The sequence below is a fragment of the Macrobrachium nipponense genome, chromosome 20, assembly GCF_015104395.2.
Source record: "Macrobrachium nipponense isolate FS-2020 chromosome 20, ASM1510439v2, whole genome shotgun sequence".
Classification (NCBI taxonomy): domain Eukaryota; kingdom Metazoa; phylum Arthropoda; class Malacostraca; order Decapoda; family Palaemonidae; genus Macrobrachium; species Macrobrachium nipponense.
The window spans coordinates 54,941,044-54,965,043 of record NC_061089.1 but is presented as its reverse complement, the minus strand read 5'-3'; the positions used below and the strand labels follow the sequence as shown (position 1 = coordinate 54,965,043).

Genomic DNA, 24,000 nt, shown 5'->3' with positions numbered 1-24,000 from the left:
AAGATTTCTTAAGTTCGAACTCCTCTTGTGGTAAAAATTCTGTACTCTCAACCTCCCCTTGTGGTAAAAATTCTGTAGGCTCGACCTCCCCTTGTGGTAAAAATTCTGTAATGTCAACCTCCCCTTGTGGTAAAAATTCTGTAGTCTCAACCTTCCCTTGTGGTAAAAATTCTGTAGTCTCAACCTCAACTTGTGGTAAAAATTCTGTAGGCGCGACCTCCCCTTGTGTTAAAAATTCTTTAGGCTCGACCTTTCATTGTGCTAAAGATTTTTAGGTGCGACCTCCCCTTGTGGTAAAAATTTTGTAGGTGCGACCTCCCCTTGTAGTAAAAATTCTGTAGGTTCAACCTCCCTTTGTGGTAAAAATTCTTTAGGCTTTACCTCCCCTTGTGGTAAAAATTCTGTAGGCTCGAACTCCCCTTGTGGTAAAAATTCTGTAGGCTCGACCTCCCCTTGTGGTAAATATTCTGTAGGCTCGACCTCCCCTTGTGGTAATATTTCTTTAGGCTCGACCTCCCCTTGTGGTAATATTTCTTTAGGCTCGACCTCTCATTGTGGTAAAGAATTTTTAGGCGTGACCTCCCCTTGTGGTAAAAATTCTGTAGGCTCGACCTCCCCTTGTGGTAAAAATTTTGTAAGCGTAACCTCCCCTTGTGGTAAAAATTCTGTAGCCTTGACCTCCCCTTGTGGTAAAATTCTTTAGGCTCGACCTCCCCTTGTGGTAAAAATTCTTTAGGCTCGACCTCCCCTTGTGGTAAAAATTCTTTAGGCTCTACCTTTCATTGTGGTGAATATTCTTTAGGCTTGACCTCCCTTTGTGGTAAAATTTTTTGGCTCAACCTCCCATTGTGGTAAAATTTCTTAGGCTCGACCTCCCCTTGTGGTAAAAATTCTTTAGGCTCGACCTCCCCTTGTGGTAAAAATTCTGTAGGCGCAACCCCCCCTTGTGGTAAAAATTCTGTAGGCTTGACCTCCCCTTATGATAAAAATTCTGTAGGTTCGACCTCCCTTTGTGGTAAAAATTCTTTAGGCTCTACCTTTCATTGTGGTGAAGATTCTTTAGGCTCGACCTCCCCTTGTGGTAAAAATTCTTTAGGCTCTACCTTTCATTGTGGTAAAGATTCTTTAGGCTCGACCTCTCCTTGTGGTAAAAATTCTGTAGGCTCAACCTCCCATTATGGTAAAATTTCTTTAGGCTCGAACTCCCCTTGTGCTAAAAATTCTGTAGGCTCGATATCCCTTTGTGGTAAAATAACTTTAGGCTCGACCTCCCCTTGTGGTAGAATTTCTTTAGGCTCGACCTCCCCTTGTGGTAAAATTTCTTTAGGCTCGACCTTCCTTCGAGGTAAAAAAGAAAAAAAATCCTTTGTTTCGGTCTTCCTCTAAACCTTGAATTAGTCTTTTTCCATCAAGGTGTTTCGTTTGCAGTTCCCAGGTAACAAAGCTAGATCCTTGATGGCTGTCCTATCCACTACAGTAATGACTCCTAATCTTTCTACCCTTGGAAATAATGTTACTTTGCTCAGCGATGCTTGAAATGGGTCTAGCGAGTGACTGAATTTATCTTATGTTAATACAGGAGCCACGCCCACTCGACTTGGCACAGTTGCCAATAGGTGCTCTAGTTGGTGCCTGTCGTTGTGACATAGAAAAGATTATTTATCTGATTTGTTTTAAGTAATGTGATAATTATGTTGTTACATAAAGAGCAGATCTACTAGTCCGAGGTGAATTTGTATGACTTGTTCATGTAGTTGAGAGTGTGGCATTACTATTGATATGATTATTACTATATTTTCAATCTGAAAACGCTTATTGAATAGTAGTGCATCATCCCAACATTCAACATTACATTGGTGTAGACAGTTTGCCACACGAAGCGTTAAAACTACGTGAACCTTTTATACACTTGCCTCTTCTGAAGACTATGAAACAACGGATACGTGAAATTGTTTGCTCAAACACCGTAGACTTTTTTCATGCCCTGTTGGAAAGATGATTTAAAGCTTAGTCTTGGTACACCGGGAAGAAAAATTCTCACGATTAATGCTTTTATTTTCTTTCATTTCCTATTCGTTCCAGTTCAGCCAGCAACATAGATTTTATTTGTATGTACTATTGATAATTTTTCCTATATTCATATGACTCTTACGCGCTACATTAATTCCATGAAGATAGGCAGTTTTGGCAATCCAATTACTACGCGGGAGCCGACTCGCCTCACTTTCCAGTGGAGAGAGAGATTCCACAAGGAAGAGTTACAAACGAAGGGACGGAGGGAGGGGCAGGAGGAAGAGGAATAGGAAGGAGAAAAGTGGAGAGGAGGAGGAGGAGGAGGAAGAGGAGGAGGAGGAGGCGGCGGCGCAGGTGAAGGGAGCGAAACGTGATTGAGGAGGGAGCTCCCACGAAAAAAGTAGGAACGAAATTAAGGGAGGAAAATTGTAAGGGATCCAACTTCCGACAAGGAAACGGAAAGCGATGGGAAGGAATTAGATTTGTAAATAGAGAGAAAAAAACAAATTTTTTCTTAATAAATTATAAACGGGACTAAATTTATTATAAAAGCATTGAAAATGAATATAGATATATTTTAAAGACAGAAAATGGGATACATTTATTGGCAAAATAGAAAATGGGAATACATTTATTTTAAAAATCAGAATATGGTAATAAATGTTATGGCGTATCTTCATGAAAACTTTGAGTTTGCGAAGTTTGTTGAAAAAAAAAATTGAATGTAGAAGACAAGAGCAAATAAGTGAGGTAGATAGTAATTAATGCTTTAGAGAATATAAGATAAAACGAAATGAGACTTAATGTTTGAATGTTACCAGGTTGCATTTCGTGATTTAGTGACACTTCGCAACCTTAGTTCATCTTCGTACGTTTTTGTTGAATGTTTAGTTTATTAAGTAAGTAAAGCCACCACCTCTTTACTTAGGTATTTGCCTCTTGCTTTTGTATTTCTTTGCTCTTACCATTCATCTTTTGAACTGCTTGTGATTGATTTTACATAAAAACGGCCTTATGCCATCACGGGCCCTTGCTTTATGGTGTCCTGTCTGTATGGTAAGGCCTGGACTGTACAACCCACTTTGACCTCAACCCACTTGGTCAACCCCATTTTAGGTCAGAGTCCACAGGTCCAAATCAGGCCTTTTTATCCCCCTTCAACTTTAAATAGTAATTTTTCGGTATAGTTTAATGGTTCCGGACTACTCCATGCTATTATCTTCATGAAACGTCATTTCGTGTCCATTTAATTAACGTGATATTTGCTGACTAGGAAAAATAGGGCGGTAAACAACCTTAATTGCTAACAAACAACTAAGCCCATTCCTACAAATGCACCACGACGGCTAACATGTAGCAATAAAATACTCGTTCCCATTATTTACAATTGCTTTTATTTGCTACAGGCCGGAATGGGAAGTATTTCAAGAACCAAATTCCAGTGAATTTCGGTGTGTTTTGTGTGGTTGCAATAACAGGAGCGAAATGAGTAACTGAAAAAACGCAAAACAAGCAAAAAACCTCCATTTTCTTTGCTCACTATGAACAAACTTCGCTACAAGTTTCCGGCAGTTTCTGAGACGCCAGTCCAATGGATGATTTCGATTTTTTAAGTGTAATGATGTGTCCTCTTGGTTGTGGAGTGTAATGCGGGGCATTGGGCTCGGGTTTGTAAGGTCTATCGTCGAAATCGGCCGACATTCCACTCGTCGACCCAGATGTGAATAAGATGGGGCAATAAGAGGGCGTAAGGCTTGCAACTTCATTCTTAAAGGACCTGATGAGAGCTGGAAGGCAATAGGACCTTTCCGAAGGGTAAGAAGGGGTCTTGTAATTATATATATATATATATATATATATATAGTATATATATATATATATATATATATATATATATATATATAATTTCTGCTCTCTTTGACAACGGACATTGAGTATTTCTCTATATTTCAAGATTTTGCTGTGGGTTTAGGTTATTATGTCTTATAATTGTGTAATTTTTTTTATTTTATTTTTGCTTTGTTTATTTTAATGTAAGTTATAGTCAATTGTATAATTCTATTTTATTTGCTTTGTTTTAATGCAACTTATATTACTTCATTGATTATAAGTGTAACTCATATTCCATTATAGATTGCCCGATGACGGAGGAAGTAAATCTCCGAAACTAGTCGCAAATAAAGATGCTCTTCAATCAAGCCCTGATTTCAATATTTAATATATATATGTGTATATTTATATATATATATAGTTATATATATATAACTATATATATATATATATATATATATATATATATATATATATATATATATATATACACTATATTGTGTGTGTGTGTGTGTGTGTGATGTGCGTGCTTTCGCGCATATGTGGGTGTGTGTATATCCCAGTGCACACGAACTATAAATTCCTTAGCAAAATTCTGTGGCCCGGGCCCATAAAAACTACATTGAGAAAGATTATTCACTCTAAACGTGGCAGCATTTACTCTTGGGTCACATTAATGTGATGTCTGATGCCGGCAGTTCTCAGAAGAAAATCTGTCTAATGAAGGAGCATCTCTTTCGCTCCTGAGAGTCTCTCTCTCTCTCTCTCTCTCTCTCTCTCTCTCTCTCTCTCTCTCTCCTCTTCGCTCGTTCTTCTAAATGCATGATTCAGCCCCCCTCCTCCCTTTCACCTTGGTTACTTCTCCAGGGCTCCCCTCCTCCCCCCCCCCTCTCCCTGACTGAACCTTTCTCCAACATCTCTTCTTCTCTTTCCTGAAATCTTCATTTGCCAGCATCCTGTGTCTCTCTTCATTTTCCTTCCTTTTCCAACACTTCCCGCTGTTCTTCCTTTCCGTCCTCTTTTGTTCCCCAACGCTTCTCATTCATCTGCACTCTCTTCCCTTTTCTTAGCGCTTCTTCCTCTACTCCAACTTCCTACAACCCTCTCGTTCTCCAACAGCACTCTTCTGCCTCTCACCAAGTGTGTTCTTTCTCCAACTGCTTCCCCCTCTCACCATCCTGTTTCCGTCTCCAACAAACCTTTTCCTCCATTCTCCTATTTCCATCTACAACAAACCTTTTCCTCCACCTTCCTATTTCCTTCTCCAACAAACCTTTTCCTCCACCCTCCTATTTCCTTCTCCAACAAACCTTTTCCTCCACCCTCCTATTTCCTTCTCCAACAAACCTTTTCCTCCATTCTCCTATTTCCATCTACAACAAACCTTTTCCTTCACCTTCCTATTTCCATTTCCAACAAACCTTTTCCTCCACCCTCCTATTTCCGTCTCCAACAAACCTTTTCCTCCATCTTCCTATTTCCGTCTCCAACAAACCTTTTCCTCCATCTTCCTGTTTCCGTCTCCAACAAACCTTTTCCTCCACCCTCTATCCTTCTCCAACACTCCTTTCTCCTTCTGCACCTCCATCCCCACCGTGTCTCCTTCTTCAACGCCCACCCTTCCCACCTCCCTCCTTCCCCCTCTCCTCCTTCCCCCTCACTCGTCCCCTTGCCCTCTTGCCTCACCTCTACCTTTTCCCCCTTCTGTCATCTTTCCTCTCTGCTTTCACTTCACTCATCCCTCATTCCTACCTCCCTACTCCCCTTCTGCACTCCTCCTTACTTTCCTTTCTGTTCCCCCTCCCTACTCTCCTCCCCTTCCTCTTCTCATCCTGGCACTCATCCCCGTCTGTCGCAGCTTCAGCCCCCTCCTCATCGCCTCATTGAGTCCTGAGCAAATGAATGAGAAGAAGAGGAAGAGAAGAAGAAGAAGAAGAAGGTCTAGTCCTGGAGTTGTAGGAAGGGTTGACAGGAAGAAGAGTAGGAAGTGAAATGAAGAAGGATGATGCAGGAAGGAGGAAGGAAGAGGTTGAAGTTGTTATTCACGATGACCTTTCGTTTATTTGTTTGATTTTATATCTGTTATTAGGATTATAAGTTGGATTCTTGTTAAAGATTATTGATTACGAGCTGCCAGCCTTCTTGTTTGTTTATTGTTTTGTATGTTTATGTATATAGACATTTATTCGTTTATTTAAATATCTGACAACCTGACAGATATTCATTTGGCTACAATTTTATTACCCATGTTTATTTCACGAGGCATAAACCCGAACTCTGTTAGTATACTGGATAATAAGAAGGCAAACAACCTAAAATAAGCTTTAAACGGACGTAGTTTAAGTCTCAAAGTTTTTTGTCTCGTAAACAATGATATGTTTTAGTTCCCTCGTCTTGGAGATGGTTAAATTTAGTGTTTTGTTAGCAATTTCTTGTCAATGGTTTTTTTTTGTTTTGTTTTCCAACCTTGGATTTTACTTTGGAAAAGAATGACATTACTTTATAATGATTCTTCCTCCGCTTCGTCTCCTCCTCCTCCTCCTCCTCCTCCTCCTCCTCCTCCTCCTCCTCCTCCTCCTCCTCTACTACTACTACTACTACTACTACTACTACTACTACTACTGCTGCTACTACTACTACTACTATTGAACAGTACCAGAAGTAAATAGCACATAAAAGTTTGGCCTAAAATGATGCTCGACGTAAGGCGAATAATAAAACACGAGTTGGTAATCGGAGTCATGGATAACATTCCATCTCTCGGTTCTTCCATTCTTTTCCTTCTTCCCGGTCCTTAACTTGTGTCGCAGGGGAAAGGTCCTCAGAGCCGAATGTGACATTTCCCTCTTGGTTTTTCTCCGGCAGTTGTCGCTTTTAGCATCATGTTTTCGAAAAGAATTCGTCCTCCGACTTGGTATGCATGTTTGAGAAGTATAATGGCGGAGGGAGTTTACAGTTTGGCTTTTCATGTTTGAGTTTTGTTTTTCTTTTTCCTTTAATTTTTTTTTTAATGTGAGTCGTGATAGTGGATTGTGGTAATTGCCATCGTGCCGTACTTTGACTACCGATTCTCAGGAATTTCTTGTTGATTGTTTTGAAGTCACACTTCTTTTTTTTAATTTTTCCTCTTTTTTCACGTCTGGGCTAGAAAAGAGCTTAGGTAGCCACTTTCGTTAGTCTTAAATAGTAATTTTTATATAGTTAATAAAATATGCTTGTAAAGGACAGCTGCTTGAAAAGAGAACATTAAAAAAAGAGAGACAAACTTATTGCAATCCATATAACACATTTCATCTTATGCTATGCCCTTATAACATACGAAGAAATGAGTATTTCTATAAATGTTTATTTCATCTTATTCTATAAGGGTATTATTCTGTAAAATAATATATTTTATGAATTCCTTTCGTTTCATCCCAGAATCCTGTGATCTTGTACGACAGTATTTAAGAGAATAACTTACCTTGCCTTGAGGTACAGTAATAACTGACATTTATTTCCTCTGGGGCTACTTACTTCTGTTCAGAGCACAATCACTGTTCGTCTTTGTTTTTCTTGAGGGAAGACGGGAGAGTTAAAAAAGGGAAGGATCCTTGCTGGGAAAGGAAATCGTAGTAGCACTCCTTGCCATTGTTTGGAAATGAATTAAGGTTTCCAACATTTAGAAATGGAACCTAATGAATAAAAGATGATTTCTTGTATGGAGAATTTTCATGAGAGTCGTTTCGTAGTGTCTGGAAGTAGATTTAAACTCACTGACAGTCAGTAGGTGAGGAGAGGATAAAAGAACAGAGAAATACTTGATGGCAAATTCTTCCTTGTTTTTGAAAGTGAAATAACAGTGTTTGAACATTCAAGGCCTTTTCATGTCTCGCCGAGGAGTCTTCGCGAGTAATGAGCGAGGGAGAGGAACGAGGAAGGACCAAGTTGATATTAGGTACGTGGGTAGCCAATAAAAGACCCTTTGTGTGCCACAATGGGCCTAATAATTGTGAAATGGGGGGTCTAGCAGGGAATGGGGGCTGGGGGTCTTGTGCCCTAGAGCTAGCCATGGAGACCCAAGATTGAGGAAGGTCTGGGAGGTGTAGGGGTAGGGCTGGGAGTGGAGGGAGAAGAACCAGAGAGCAAGAACAACTAAGGCATTTTATCGAGCTGAATTTAGGTGAGGGGAATGCGTAGGCGGGGAGGTATAGGGGGGTCCGTTTTGGGGATTTGGAGACCCGGGATGGGATGTGGCCCTCCCCTTTGAGGGTTCGTCGCGAAGGGTATGGGAGGGATGCTCTGAAGAGTTAAGGCCTCTTTTCCTTTTTACCTGTTGGTAATTTTGAGGTTTTTGTTGACGATAAGTTGAAAGTGTATTTAAGAGAAGTCTGGAGTTTTTAGTTTTATATTTGTACAAGTATAAATTAATAAAGGAATAAACAAGAATGAAAAGTATTAACTTGAAAAGGTATGCAAATATTCACCCAGTCTTGAAAAAATATAATGATACTAAACACTGATTCAGATTTTTACTATTTTTGTTTGTTTAGTTTTTGACTGCAAAGTGAAGGTTATTAACAATTGAAATAGTCACAGCCCCAGGAAACCAGACAAACACAGAAAAAGGAAATAGGAACAGAAATATCAGCCAGAGAAAGGAAGAATTCCGACCTGATCTTCGGAGATCAAGCGTCTGCTTAAAATGGATGAAGCGAAACGAAGTGGAAGTGGATTAGGATAAAAAATAGAAAGTGGAGATCTTTGCCCGGTGGAATGAATGAATGGGCGACGAGTCTGTTTGACCTCTGAGGTCTGACATCGGAGAGGAAATTTTGGCAAAAAAGGGAATGAATGGACGATGATTCTGTTTGATCTCTTGAAGTCTGAACTCGGAGAAGAAATTTTGGCAAAAAAGGGAGTTAATGGACGACGAGACGAGTCTGTTTGACCTCTGATGTCTGGCCTTGGAGAGGAAAGTATGGTAAAAGAGGGAATAAATGGGCGATGATTTTCTTTGATCACTGAGGTCTGACCTTAGAGACGAAATTTGACAAAAAATGGAATGAATGGATGATGAGGTTGTTTGACCTCTGAAGTCTGACCTCCGAGAGGAAATTTGAGAAAAAGAGGGCATAAATGGACGACGAGTCTGTTTGACCTCTGAGGTCTGACCTCGGAGAGGAAATTTTGGCAAAAGATGGAATGAAAGGATGGTGAGGTTCTTTGATCTCTGAGGTCTGACCTCGGAGAGGAAATTTGGGTAATATCATATCCTAAAATTCCTGTATCTTGAACTCAACGCGAAACAACTTTTTTCAGACCTTTTTAGTAGACTTTCCTATGCTCTTAACAAGTACAAGAACAAGAACAAAAACCAAGTAATATGTGAGCTTGCTCTCCGGGTAAGCGAAAATTCACTGAAAAACAAGAACAAAAACAAAGTAATATGTAAGCTTACTCTCCGGGTAAGCGAAAATTCACTGAAAAACAAACAAAAACAAAGTAATTTGTAAGCTTACTCTCCGGGTAAGCGAAAATTCACTGAAAAGATTAGAATTACAACATTACAAAAATGTTAGGATTGAATACAATGATAAACAGAGTAATCCATATTTTCTAAAGTCGAAACTGAAATCTAGAACTTGACTCTCTCCTCTTGAAGAGGCGGTTCTGTCTTTATAAACCCAGGACCCAGGACCAGAGCTCGATTTTCCTTTCATCGTCCTGTTTCATTTTTGTCCTTGTATGGGGCTGCTTAGCGTTCGATTGCCCGTGTCATCGTCGGTCGTTTGCGAAAGGGTGAAGAGAAGTTAAAAAAAAAAAAAAAAAAAAAAAAAAAAAAAAAAAACAGATATTGGGGAGATATTGGAATACGGTATCATCGTTTATGAAGCGTAGAATGATATCTGTTGATAGCTGGGAGACGCGAAGCGATAAGAGATTTGCTGGAGTGGAAACATTTACAAACGAAAGCTCTCTCTCTCTCTCTCTCTCTCTCTCTCTCTCTCTCTCTCTCTCTCTCTCTCTCTCTCTCTCTCTCTCTCTCTTGGCTACCTTTTTTTTGGGAAAATATGTTTTTCCGGTATTTTTCCGCTGTCTCTTTCCCATCTAGGGTAGATGTTTTTGTTATTTTGTCTCTATGTTACACATGCATATAATACACAAACACACACACGCACGCACATTTAATATATATTATTATGAGCATTGATGGATCTGATAAACTTACGTTACCTTGAATCCATTGTTAAAGAACCTTGTAGCGACCCATTAATATTAAAAAACGAGTCAGAGGTAGAGTGTGAAATTGATTTACTCTACTGAGATGGAAAGCAACCCCAGGGAACAGTAAAATTATTTACACTAACATCTCTCAAAACAAGCAAGGGGACAAATTTACAGCTATCTAGGCTGAGAAATGGTTCATACGCTCTTCTCACCTGCCCAAGCTTGGAACAGCGTGGCGGAGAATAGCTACCAAAACATACCCCTGGTTTAATAAATTCTAGTGCTTTGGTCTAAAAGCAAGTGTCCTGACTCCGAGCTACCGGTTACTGGGAGATTTGCCGTCCGCTCTCTCGGTTTCTTCTGCCCTTTGCGGTTTATAGTCTAGGCTTGTATGCTTGCTGCATAGTGTTTATCTCAGTCTGGGTTGAGGAGGGACACACAGCAGCACGTCTTTACGAGAGGGCAGTCCGGAGGAGATTAAGACCGACCTTAGGCCGCTTTCGTTAAGATGCCCGCTCCAATTTCGGAGACGGGCTGAGTTGCCAGATAGAGCTTGTCAAAAATTCCAAGACCTCGGAGGTACAAAGCAAAAGACGGGCGATAGGTGTGTGTGTGTGTGTGCGTATGTATGTGTGTATGTGTGTCACATATGGCTAGCTGGCATCTTTTCCAGACTCACGTATACAAATAAGAAAGTCTGATTGCTGTCTGGATTACAATATTAAGTTTATTATCGAGGCAGCAGCCCGAGTATTCATAACTATATATATATATATATATATATATATATATATATATAAGATATATATATATATATATATATATATATATACATATATAAACACATGTATTTTTGCCTTGTTTGTGTTGGAATGGTAATTTTCAGTTTTCTTAATATGTAATACGTACACGAGCACACTTTTATTGAAGGGTTTTTTGGGAAAATATATATATATTATATAATATAATATATATATACTATACATATAAGATAGTTTTGGGTATCATATATATATATATATATATATATTATGATATACATATATATCATACATACATACATACTACATACACCTACTAGCATAGCATACACACACAAATTTTTATTGAAGTTACCTTTATTAATTATACCTCTCTAGCCATAACACTTCATTTATATCCCCCGTCCTACTCTTGAAAGACAAGGCCGTGCTTTCACATTAATTTTTTGTATCTCAATATCCCGCTCTTTTCATCTAAGTTCGTTTTTGTTTCTATTGCCTTAATTTTGGAAGAGAGACCTTACCTTACCTTACAGACCTTACAGTTCGTTCGGGTTGCCCCAGGTCCCTCAGTGTGAGGCGCCTCTAATGTCTACCAGAGAGTTGCTAGTACATCTTCCGGTATATTTTGCATCTTCCAATCTTGGATGGTCTGGGATGCAGTTTAGATATTTGTCGAGCTTATTCTTAAACACATCTACGCTCACTCCTGATATATTCCTCAGATGAGCTGGCAACGCATTGAATAGACGCTGCATTATCGATGCTGGTGCGTAGTGGATTAATGTTCTGTGTTGCTTTCCTTATTTTTCCTGGTATAGTTTTGGGCACTATTAATCTACCTCTGCTTGCTCTTTCTGATATTTTTAGTTCCATGATATTTTCTGTTATTCCTTCTATCTGTTTCCATGCCTGAATTATCATGTAGCGTTCTCTTCTCCTTTCTAGACTATATAATTTTAAGGATTGTAGTCTTTCCCAGTAGTCTAGGTCCTTAACTTCTTCTATTCTAGCTGTAAAGGACCTTTGTACACTCTCTATTTGTGCAATATCCTTTTGATAGTGTGGGTACCATATCATATTGCAATATTCAAGTGACTACGAACATATGTTTATAAAGCATAATCATGTGTTCAGCTTTTCCTTGTTTTGAAGTGCCGTAACAACATTCCCATTTTTTGCTTTACATTTTGCCAACAGAATTGCTATTTGATCATTGCATAACATGTTCCTATTCATCATCACACCAAGGTCTTTAACTGCTTCCTTATTTGTGATTGTCTCATTATTAGGTCCCCTATATGCATATAGCTTTCCTTCTCTGTCTCCATAATTTATTGATTCAAATTTATCAGAGTTAAATACCATCCTATTTACCTCTGCCCAATCATATACTTTGTTAAGGTCTCTTTGTAGAGCGTTCCTATCTTCATCACAAGTAATTTCTCTACTTATTCTTGTGTCATCAGCGAAACTACTCACTACCGAATCCTTAACATTACTGTCTATGTCTTCAATCATAATAACAAACAATATTGCAGCTAGCACCGTACCTTGTGGCACACCGGATATTACCTTGGTTTCATCCGATTTCTCATCGTCTTTGCAATAACTATCTGTTTTCTGTTGTGTAAAAATTCTTTTAACCATCTTCCTACTTTATCTACGATATTGTGTTTTCTAATTTTCTTTGCTAATATATTATGGTCTACTTTGTCAAAAGCTTTTTTGCAAAGTCTAGATAAACCACATCTGTTTCATTTCCGCTTTTCATATTTTTGAATATGTTCTCACGGTGGACTAACAGTTGGGTTTGTGTACTTTTTCCGGGTACGAAACCGTGTTGTCCTATATTAACAAATTATTTTTTATTAAATGTTTCATAATATTTTTCTTCATTACCCTTTCATACACTTTCATAATATGTGATGTTAGACTCACAGGCCTATAATTTTACTTGCCTCTAGTCTTGATCCACTTTTGAAAGTAGGGGTGATATATGCTAATTTGTGCTCATCATAAATCTTGCCTGTATCTACACTTTGTCTTAATAATATTGCAAGTGGCTTTGCGATAGAATGAACTACTTTCTTTAACAAAATAGCAGGGACTCCCATCCGTGGCCCTGCAGCAGCTCCATTTTTAATTTCATTAATTGCCTGCACAATATCAGCTTCATTAATTTCTATGCAGCTAAATATTCACTATTTTCTTCCCTTACTTCTATATCATTATCTTCATTATCTATTCTAGGGGTGAATTCTCTCTTATATCGTTCTGCCAGTATGTTGCAAAAATTTCCTTTTTTTCATTCGTTAATCTCTTCTTGAATTCTCAGAGGGCCTCATTTCTATTTCTTCTTTTATTCATCTTCTTCGCATATGAGTATAATAGTTTGGGGTTTTGCTTGATATTTAATAGGGTTTTTTCTTCAAGTCCCGTTTTTCATTTTCTTTTGATTGTATAATCTTTTGTTCTGCATTTTCTATCTTACTTTTTAGTTCTATAACTTTCCATGCATTTTTTTCTTTTGCAAGACCTTTTTTCCACTTTCTGATTTTCTGGAACAAGATCCTTCTGTCTCTTGGTATGCATGAATGATGTTTACTTTTCTTCTCGTATACTGTATATTTTTCCACTATTTTTCTCTTCCCAATCCTTTTATATAATATCTCCGTATTTACCCTTATGTCATCACTTACGAAAATGTTATCCCAATCTTTGTTTAATTCTTCATTAATTTCTGACCATTTTATATTTTTACTGTAGAAGTTGTATTTCCATATCCTTCCCACTTTTTCATTTCTTGCTTATCTCTATTTTCACTTGCTTTGGAATGAACTGTAATTCTATGACATTATGGTCTGAAATACTCGCATTATAAACTATTATTTCTTTAACATAATTCATCTCGTTCACAAATACTAGTTCTAAAGTATGTTCCTTTCTTGTTGGCAGGTGATTTATTTGTTGAATGTTGTATTCTAGTAGCATATCTAATAGCTTTTCAATTTGCCTCTTATCTTCTGCACTACTATTACTCTCTTTTTTATATGTATAAGTACACCACAATCTCCTATTCGTTCTTTCCATTCTACGAAAGGAAAGTTGAAGTCACCAGATAGGAGAATAGTCCAGTCCTTGTGATTTCTACATATATCATCCAATTTTTCAATTATTAAGTCAAACTCTTTAGTATTAGGAGGTCTATATATTACTATGTTCATCAATTTTTCAGATTCAAATTCTACCGCTATTAGTTCACATTCTGAGTTACTATATTTCTCATATATTTTTCCTTGTTTTTTGTCTTTCCCATATATTGCGGTTCCCCCTTGATTCCTATTTTTTTCTTTATCGATCTATAAGTTTGGAACCCTTTTATTTGATCATCATTCCCAGTCTCTTGGGAATACCAGGTTTTGTCACTTATATTCATTATATCTATTTTCTTTTATTTTGGGTTAGTTCTTCTAAGTACTCTATTTTTCTTTTTGAGTTACTCGTAACTAAACCCTGCGCATTCATCACTATGATGGTTTGCGTGTTTTCTCCTTCATTTAATACTGGTAGTAATAAGGATTTCCCAGTCTCTTTCTGTTTGGTATGTTGTTCTTTTTTCATTTCCAGTAAAATTCTGACATTAAAAAATCCAACTTTTCCATAATATTTGATCTTCCTTCATCATAATTATTCATTTTGTGTCTGAATCTGCAATTTTCTCCGTTTCTGCAATATCCTCTTGCATAATAAATACAGTTATTATCTCTTGAGTAGAATTTCGGAGCTGATGCTTTGAAATTTTTTGCTGACGCCTCTGCATATCTCATTGGTGGTTTGCTTTTCTCTTTTACCTGATATTCTTGATTTCTTTCTTTATTTGTTTCTTTCTTATTTTGGATTTTATTACTTGGTTGGTTATTTATTTGATTATGATTCATGGCTACAGGGTGCATATATTTGCATTTTTTGTCGAACTTACATCCTTTTTCTTCTTCTTTTAGGTTTTTTACATATTTTTGGATGCAGATCTCTGCAATCATCCCCATATCCATCTAAGTATGCACATTTACCATATATTTCATAGTTTTGACATATCTTAGGATGTTTGTAGTAAAACATCTTTCTCAAATCTGCAATTCCCTCTTTTCAAAAGGTTGCAGATTTTGTCTTTCTTGTCTATTTTTTCCTCTTTCCCGTCATTGTGTAGATCTGGGTAGAGCCTCTTCGGGATTTGCTTTTCTGTTGTCATATCGTAATTTATTTCTTCGTAGGTATGCTGCTTTATTGCCTCATATGTAGTATCAATGGAGTATCTCTGCATCCATACTTTTATCTTGTTTCTTTGTTTTCCACTTATTTTTTTTTCTGTCATTTCATTTTTGTTTTACTTCTTCTTCCGTTTTCCTCTTCTTCTTTTTCTTCTTCTTCTTCTCTCTCTTCTTCCTCAACTATTTGTACATTCAATCTTGATTTAATAACATTGTCTATCCATGATAGACATGTTGAACAAAAAATTCTTGTATCTTTTCTCAAATCTTGTATACCTCAGCACACTGTGGATGGGTCGGAATGTTGCATGCAGCACATTTTCTGAATAGGTTTTGTGGGAGTGACTATGCTATACCAAACCTTACACAGTTTGACATGCTTTTTGGCATTCTCTTTTCCTAAGGGCATCAATTAGGATATTACAAGATGCACTTATCATTTTCTTTGTCGGAATATGTTGGTTTATGTATATTTTCTTTATGAGTCTCTTGACCACTTGGATTTTATTTGGAACTTCTTCAATTATTTTCAAGGATGTTTTTGTCAGTTAGATTTGTTCCAGTTTGAAGGATTATATCCTTCTAATATATCTATGAATGCTTTTTTGTATCTTTTTGGTTAGGACTGTTGCTGATTTCATAGATGAGAAATGCCAGTTCCCTTCCTGCTACCTCATCGTATTGCGAATCTGCTAAACACGCCAAATTACGCCACCTCTTCCCGCAGTTGGAACTTACTGCCATCTTGTTCTGATTTATAGTATTACACTTGATAAACTAACTTAGAAGACGCTTTATCCTACTATTTTCACACTAATCTTATCACCGATAGTTCACGAACACTTCTAGATATTTCTCAAATTCTAGTCGTATGTTAAACTTGTGATATGTTGATTAATCTGACTTCACGCGGTTACGTCTCACCAAGCAAGATGAGAGAGAGAGAGAGAGAGGGGGGGAGGGGGGGCCCGGATATCGAGAGGGTAAAGCTCTTTGATATACTGTAGTTACATATGACTAAATAATGTTTGTTACATAGAATTATTTTCGAATGGCATATTAAGAAGGATTCGAATATGTATTTAAGGTTACTTTTTATTTTTATGGACATGTACGCAACACACACACACACACACATTAATAGTATATACATACACACAATATACATACATACTACACACCCACACACTCACACACACACACACACACACACACACACACACACATATATATATATTAAATTATATATATATATATATATATATATATATATATATATATATATATATATATGTATGTAAGTGTGTGTGTAAAATATGGAATTTAAATTCCATATTTACAGCATTCATTATTAATGCTAGTGATGTATGCGCTTTGCATATTGCGTGTTTTAAATATAGGCATATTTAATGAGCCTGTCTTCTTCGTCTCTTCAACGCACTTTTATTTTCTGATATGATAATAATGAAATAATAATAATAATAATAATAAAAATGTAATGTAAAATAATAATAACAATAATAATAATAATAAATTAAATAATAACTAATAATAATAATTAAATAATAATAATAATAATAATAATATTAATAGTAAAGAAGGTACCATTTTAAACAAGTATTATTGAATGGGATTATATGCCCTTTCTTCAGGTCGGCCAACTGGAATTTTGTTAGGTCGTCTTATAGTGTAGTTGAACCCTATGGTCTATGCCACCATATTTCACTTACCTTGGCTAATGTATTATATATATATAGTATATATATATATATAATATATATATATATATATATATATATATATATATATATATATTATATAGGCACATGAATATAGATAAGTATGTGTGTAAATTTGGAATTTAAATTCCATGTTCATAACACATTCATAGTAATGCTAGTGTTGTATGCGCTCTGCATATTGTATGTTAAAATATAAACATATTTAATGAGCCTATGTCTTCTACGTCTCTCTAACGCACTAGTATGCCTGATATAATAATAATAATAATGATAATAATAATAGTAATAATAATTATATATTAGTAGTAGACCATCTTTAAAAACAAGTATGATTGAATGGATATGCATCATCAGCGGCATTGAACTTGTATATTATCTATAGTGTATTGAACCCTACGGTCTCTGCACACCATATTTCACTTACTTTTGCTGACGTATTTAAGCAAAAAATTCCTGAATTTCACTGCTCCCAACTGATGTATCACATCGGCGCGGTACTCGCCATTTGCGTGTATCAGAGCGAAAGCTGTCATCAGGAAAATAGAGAAGACTCTATACAAGGTCAATGTAGCTGATGCAGCAATAATAATAATAATAATAATAATAATAATAATAATAATAATAATAATAATAATAATAATAATAAGGAACATAAGAAAAAGAAACTGGCTCTCCCAACAGAAAGAGAAGAACTGGAAAGGGAAATGTCACACGACAACGAATTACACGAAGACGAACTGAGAGACGATGCCACAGAAGACGACAGGGAGGATGAGGTATCAAAACAACGACACACGAAGAAACGCCGACGAAGTAAACAGAGAGGACGGAAAATGGGTAGAAAAGATTAGACAATGGATGGAGCCAGATACAGAGAGAACAAAAATCCCCTCCATGAAAGCCAATACAACAACAAGAAATTAAGGGAGAAAACAAGTGAGGTCAATGAAATAATGGGCCTAATACACCCACCACCGTATCACAGAAACAAATAACTTGACATATGCAGGAGCAAGATTAGTAGCAGAACTGATGGGGATTCGAACACCAACACCACCGTCACAACCACCCAACAGAAACCAAAACAGCAACCTCCTTGGAAAAGACGCCTGGAAAAGCAAATCCATGGGTGATGAGATCTGACTTGAGTAAAACTGAAAGAGATGGCGAGAAAAAAGGCTAAGAAGCAAGAAAACAAGGGAGGAACTCAACGAGAAATACAAAGTACAAGAGAGGGGACTAAACAACACAATAGAAGATGTAAAAACAGAGGCTTAAGGCCAAAGCACACAAGATCCAACGGTACATGAACAGGAAATAAGGGATACAAACAGAACAAACTATTCGGGAACCAAACCAGAAAAGACTATACAGCCAACTAAAGAGGGGAAGACAACCACCCAGAAATTCCTGAAGCCTGAACCTCAAGTAAGAGACTCTGGGAAAAACATATGGAGCAATCCGGTATCACACAACAAACATGCAAACATGGCTCCAGGAAGTCAAGGAAGAAGAAAACAGGGAGAATAAAACAAAGATTCACAGAGATCACGACAGACACAGTCAGACACCAACTAAAGAAAATGCCAAACTGGAAAGCCCCAGGTCCCGATGAAGTCCATGGATACTGGCTCAAAAACTTCAAGGCCCACGAATAGCAGAACAACTCCAGCATTGTATCTCAAATCACCAAGCACCCAAATGGATGACCACAGGAAGAACATCCTTAGTACAAAAAGACAGAGTAAGGGAAATATAGCCAGTAACTACAGGCCTATCACCTGCCTACCAATAATGTGGGAGGTTACTAACAGGTATCATCAGTGAAAGGCTATACAACTTACCTAGTGAGAGGAACAAACACCCATCCCCCACCAACAGAAAGGCTGCAGAAAGAAGTGTATGGGGCACAAAAGACCAGCTCCTGATAGACAAAATGGTAATGAAGAACAGTAGGAGAAGGAAAACCAACCTAAGCATGGCATGGATAGACTATAAGAAAGCCTTCGACATGATACCACACACATGACTAATAGAATGCCTGAAAATATATGGGGCAGAGGAAAATACCATCAGCTTCCTCAAAAATACCAATGCGCAACTGGAATACAATACTTACAAGCTCTGGAATAGACTAGCAGAGGTTAATATCAGGAGAGGGATCTTCCAGGGCGACTCACTGTCCCCACTACTCTTCGTAGTAGCCATGATTCCCATGACAAAAGTACTACAGAAGATGGATGCCGGGTACCAACTCAAGAAAAGAGGCAACAAAATCAACCATCTGATGTTCATGGACGACATCAAGCTGTATGGTAAGAGCATCAAGGAAATAGATACCCTAATCCAGGGTGTAAGGATTGTATCTGGGGCATCAGGATGGAGTTTGGAATAGAAAAATGCGCCTTAGTCAACATACAAAAGGGCAAAGTAACGAGAACTGAAGGATAAAAGCTACCAGATGGGAGCAACATCAAACACATAGATGAGACAGGATACAAATACCTGGGAATAATGGAAGGAGGAGATATAAAACACCAAGAGATGAAGGACACGATCAGGAAAGAAATATATGCAGAGACTCAAGGCGATACTCAAGTCAAAACTCAACGCCGGAAATATGATAAAAGCCATAAACACATGGGCAGTGCCCAGTAATCAGATACAGCGCAGGAATAGTGGAATGGACGAAGGCAGAACTCCGCAGCATAGATCAGAAAACCAGGAAACAAATGACAATACACAAAGCACTACACCCAAGAGCAAATTACGGACAGACTATACAAAATAACACGAAAGGAAGGAGGGAGAGGACTACTAAGTATAGAGGACTGTGTCAACATCGAAAACAGAGCACTGGGGCAATATCTGAAAACCAGTGAAGACGAGTGGCTAAAGAGTGCATGGGAAGAAGGACTAATAAAAGTAGACGAAGACCCAGAAATATACAGAGGACAGGAGAAAGACAGAAAAGAACAGAGGGACTGGCACAACAAACCAATGCACGGACAATACATGAGACAGACTAAAGAACTAGCCAGCGATGACAATTGGCAATGGCTACAGAGGGGAGAGCTTAAAGAAGGAAACTGAAGGAATGATAACAGCGGCACAAGATCAGGCCCTAAGAACCAGATATGTTCAAAGTATGATAGACGGAAATAACATCTCTCCCATATGTAGGAAGTGCAATACGAAAAATGAAACCATAAACCCACTAGCAAGTGAATGCCCGGCACTTGCACAGAACCAGTACAAAAAGAGGCATGATTCAGTGGCAAAAGCCCTCCACTGGAGCCTATGCAAGAAACATCACTACCTTGCAGTAATAAGTGGTACGAGCACCAACCTGAAGGAGTGATAGAAAACGATCAGCAAAGATCCTCTGGGACTATGGTATCAGAACGGATAGGGTGATACGTGCAAACAGACCAGACGTGACGTTGATTGACAAAGTCAAGAAGAAAGTTATCACTCATTGATGTCGCAATACCATGGACACCAGAGTTGAAGAGAAAGAGCAGGGAAAAAATGGATAAGTATCAAGATCTGAAAATAGAAAATAAGAAGGATATGGGATATGCCAGTGGAAATCGTATCGTACCCATAATCATAGGAGCACTAGGCACGATCCCAAGATCCCTGAAAAGGAATCTGGAAAAAACTAGAGGCTGAAGTAGCTCCGGGCCTCATGCAGAAGAGTGTGATCCTAGAAACGGCACACATAGTAAGAAAAGTGATGGACTCCTAAGGAGGCAGGATGCAACCCGGAACCCCACACTATAAATACCACCCAGTCGAATTGGAGGACTGTGATAGAGCAAAAAAAAAAAAAAAAAAAAAAAAAAAAAAAAAAAAAAAAAATAATAATAATAATAATAATAATAATAATTTGAAACCATAAACCACATAGCAAGTGAATGCACGGCACTTGCACAGAACCAGTACAAAAAGAGGCATGATTCAGTGGCAAAAGCCCTCCACTGGAGCCTGTGCAAGAAACATATCAGCTACCTTGCAGTAATAAGTGGTACGAGCACCAACCTAAGGGAGTGATAGAAAACGATCACGCAAAAGATCCTCTGGGACTATGGTATCAGAACGGATAGGGTGATACGTGCAAATAGACCAGACGTGACGTTGATTGACAAAATCAAGAAGAAAGTATCACTCATTGATGTCGCAATACCATGGGACACCAGAGTTGAAGAGAAAGAGAGGGAAAAAAAAAAATGGATAAGTATCAAGATCTGAAAATAGAAATAAGAAGGATATGGGATATGCCAGTGGGAAATCGTAACCATAATCATAGGAGCACTAGGCACGATCCCAAGATCCTGAAAAGGAATCTAGAAAAACTAGAGGCTGAAGTAGCTCCAGGTCTCATGCAGAAGTGTGTGATCCTAGAAACGGCACACATAGTAAGAAAAGTGATGGACTCCTAAGGAGGCAGGATGCAACCCGGAACCCCACACTATAAATACCACCCAGTCGAATTAGAGGACTGTGATAGAGCAAAAAAAAAAAAAAAAAAAAAAAAAAAAAAAAATAATAATAATAATAATAAAATAACATTGCTCTAAGGCTTTTCCATATTTAGATTTTATTGTTTCATTATTTGCTTATGTTGTTATTCTGAAATTCTGTTGTCAGTCTCCTACGTCTTTCTGTTGCTGCCATCAGTCAATTTTTACCTACTTTTCTTCTTCTTCTTCTTCTTCTTCTTCTTTTCTCCAGTGTTTCTCCTCTTACTTTCCTCAGTATTAATCTTCTTCTTCATCATCATCATCTCATTTTCTATTTCTTCTGCCCCCAGCAATTTTCTTTTTTACCCCCCCTCAATATTAATCGTCGTCGTCGTCGTCCTCCTCCTCCTCTTCTTCTTCTTCACACCTCGTTCGCCTCCTTTCCGTCCCGACTCGCCTCGTGATTACTCCTGACCTCTCTTCCTATATGAGTTTGGGAAGCTGCGGGAAGAGAAGGCGCCTGTTATCTTCCCCATCTTGTTGCATCAACACCGAGGCACTGGGATGATGTTTCTCCCCTCACTGGGGGCCTTGTGGCCTTTGTTCTTTCCTTGGCTTGAGTCCCTCCTCCTTTCCTCCTCCCTCCTCCGCCTCCTCCATCCATCCTCCTCCCCTCAAATTTGATTTGCTTGATTGGAATGATATAAATCTTTCTCTCTTACGCATTTGTTATTTTTGTCGTCTCGTCTCTATCATTTTATTCATGAAATGTATGTTTTTGTAATCGTTAGAAATGATACTATAATTGTTAATCTGGTAAACTCTCTTATTTTTGTTTATATGGTATAAAAGTTTTATCACCCCAATAGTTTTTGTTCGTTATTACTGTGTTAGGGAATAGTATTTTTGAGTAACTGCACGCTCACGTTTAAGACAACTTGCTTGAACCAATTACTGATTGTTTATTGCTCTGAGAATATCTTAACGGGGAATTAAAACCGTGTGTGAGACCAGAAACTGAGTTTTGTCAGGGAGACTGCCAGAGAGAGAGTGTTTGGGAGACTGCACACTCAACGTGTCTGGGAGACTGTACACCTTAAGAGTATATGGGAGACTACGAAGTGAATGCGCATGAGTCTGCAAAGTAAGGGTCTGGGAGACTTCAATCAAGAAGTTGTGTGGGAGACAGCGAATAAGAATTGTGAGAGATTTCAAACAGAGCGTGTGTATGGGATACTGCACACACACAGAGAGGGTGCTGCATATATAGTGTGTAGAAGACTTTTATGAAAAGTCTTCTCCACACTGTAGATAGTGTATAGGAGACTGTAGATAGAGTCTGTAGGAGCCAGCAGATAGAGTGTGTATAGGAGACTGAAGATAGAGTGTGTGTAGGAGGCAGCAGATAGAGTGTATAGGAGACAGTAAAGAGTGTGTATTAGGCAGCAGATAGTGTGTGTATAGGAGGCTGAAGATAGAGAGTGTGTAGGAGGCAGCAGATAGAAAATGTATAGGAGCCAGTAGGGAGAGAGAGAGAGAGAGAGAGAGGAGAGAGAGAGAGAGAGAGAGAGAGAGAGACTTCAGATAAAGTGTGTAGAGGACTGCTGAAAGAGAGTTTAGGAGTTTGCAGATGGAGGAGGTGTAGGAGACTGCGGATAAATAAGGCGTAGGAGACTGCGGATAGTGGAGATGTAGGAGACTGCATAGAGAGTGCGTAGGAGACTGGAGGTAGACTGTATAAGAGACTGCAGTGGCAATGTATAGGAGACTAAAGATAGAGACTATATTGGAGACTGCAGGTACAGATTATGTAGGAGACTGTAGGCAGAAAGGCCGGAAGACTTTAAAAAGAAAGTGTGTGTGTGTGTGTATAGAGACTGCAAAAAGTAACGAAAAAAAAGAAGAGCGAGCCGGAGACTGTGTAAGTACTAAATGTACCTGGGAGTGTGCAATTAAACTCCTCATTCCCTTTGACTTTATCAACGACCTTACCACCTTTCCGGTTGACCTTCAAACAGGGAGCATTTTGCAGAGCATTCCATATTCCAGTAGTGATTTTATGAATACAACGGAAAATGGACCTTAAATTGCGTGTTGCCTCTTGAATTTTTTATAAATCTCTCCGTTGCATAATCTGTCTTCGTCTGTCTGTCTTTCTGTCTTTTTGTTTGTGTGTCTGCCTGTCTGCCTGTCGGCCTGTCTGTTTGCCTGCCTCTCTGTCTGTCTGTTAGTGTGCATGGAAAAACTCGTGTCCTTACCCCACAAAAAAGAATGAAAAATAAGTTGATGTCTAATTATTTTTAAATCATCTTTCAAGATCTCTCTCTCTCTCTCTCTCTCTCTCTCTCTCTCTCTCTCTCTCTCTCTCTCTCTCTCTCTCTCTCTCTCTCTCTCTCTCTCTCTCAGCTTACCGTCGATGAGAAAGGAGAGCTTCATTTGTAGAGGCCAGCCAGTATTTAAAATTTGTATTAATGTTTGACATTAATTAGGTCACCGTCACGGTGTAAAAGTACCATCATAGTTCAAAGAGGCTTGTGGTGATTTCCATGTTTTTTTTGTTGAAGAAACCTTAAGTTCTCTCTCTCTCTCTCTCTCTCTCTCTCTCTCCAAAAACTTACGTCAAGGGTATAGACGTTCAAACTTGGGCCACACCCAGTGAGGGAGTGTTTTAAAATTTTGCCTTCTTGAAGAAAAGAGACTCTCTCTC

General features: G+C 38.2%; 2 protein-coding genes across 2 annotated transcripts in view; both read left to right on the top strand.

Annotated features, from left to right (window-relative positions):
* LOC135220274 (mucin-2-like) overlaps window positions 1-5,834 on the top strand; it is a 116,648-nt gene extending 110,814 nt beyond the window's left edge. The window contains exons 10-12 of the mRNA XM_064257537.1: window positions 309-557; window positions 1,031-1,224; window positions 4,914-5,834. Coding sequence (XP_064113607.1) covers window positions 309-557; window positions 1,031-1,224; window positions 4,914-5,834 — 1,364 coding nt within the window. The remainder of the gene's footprint in view (window positions 1-308; window positions 558-1,030; window positions 1,225-4,913) is intronic.
* Window positions 1-24,000, top strand: part of LOC135225877 (nitric oxide synthase-like protein) — a 467,757-nt gene that overhangs the window by 165,544 nt on the left and 278,213 nt on the right.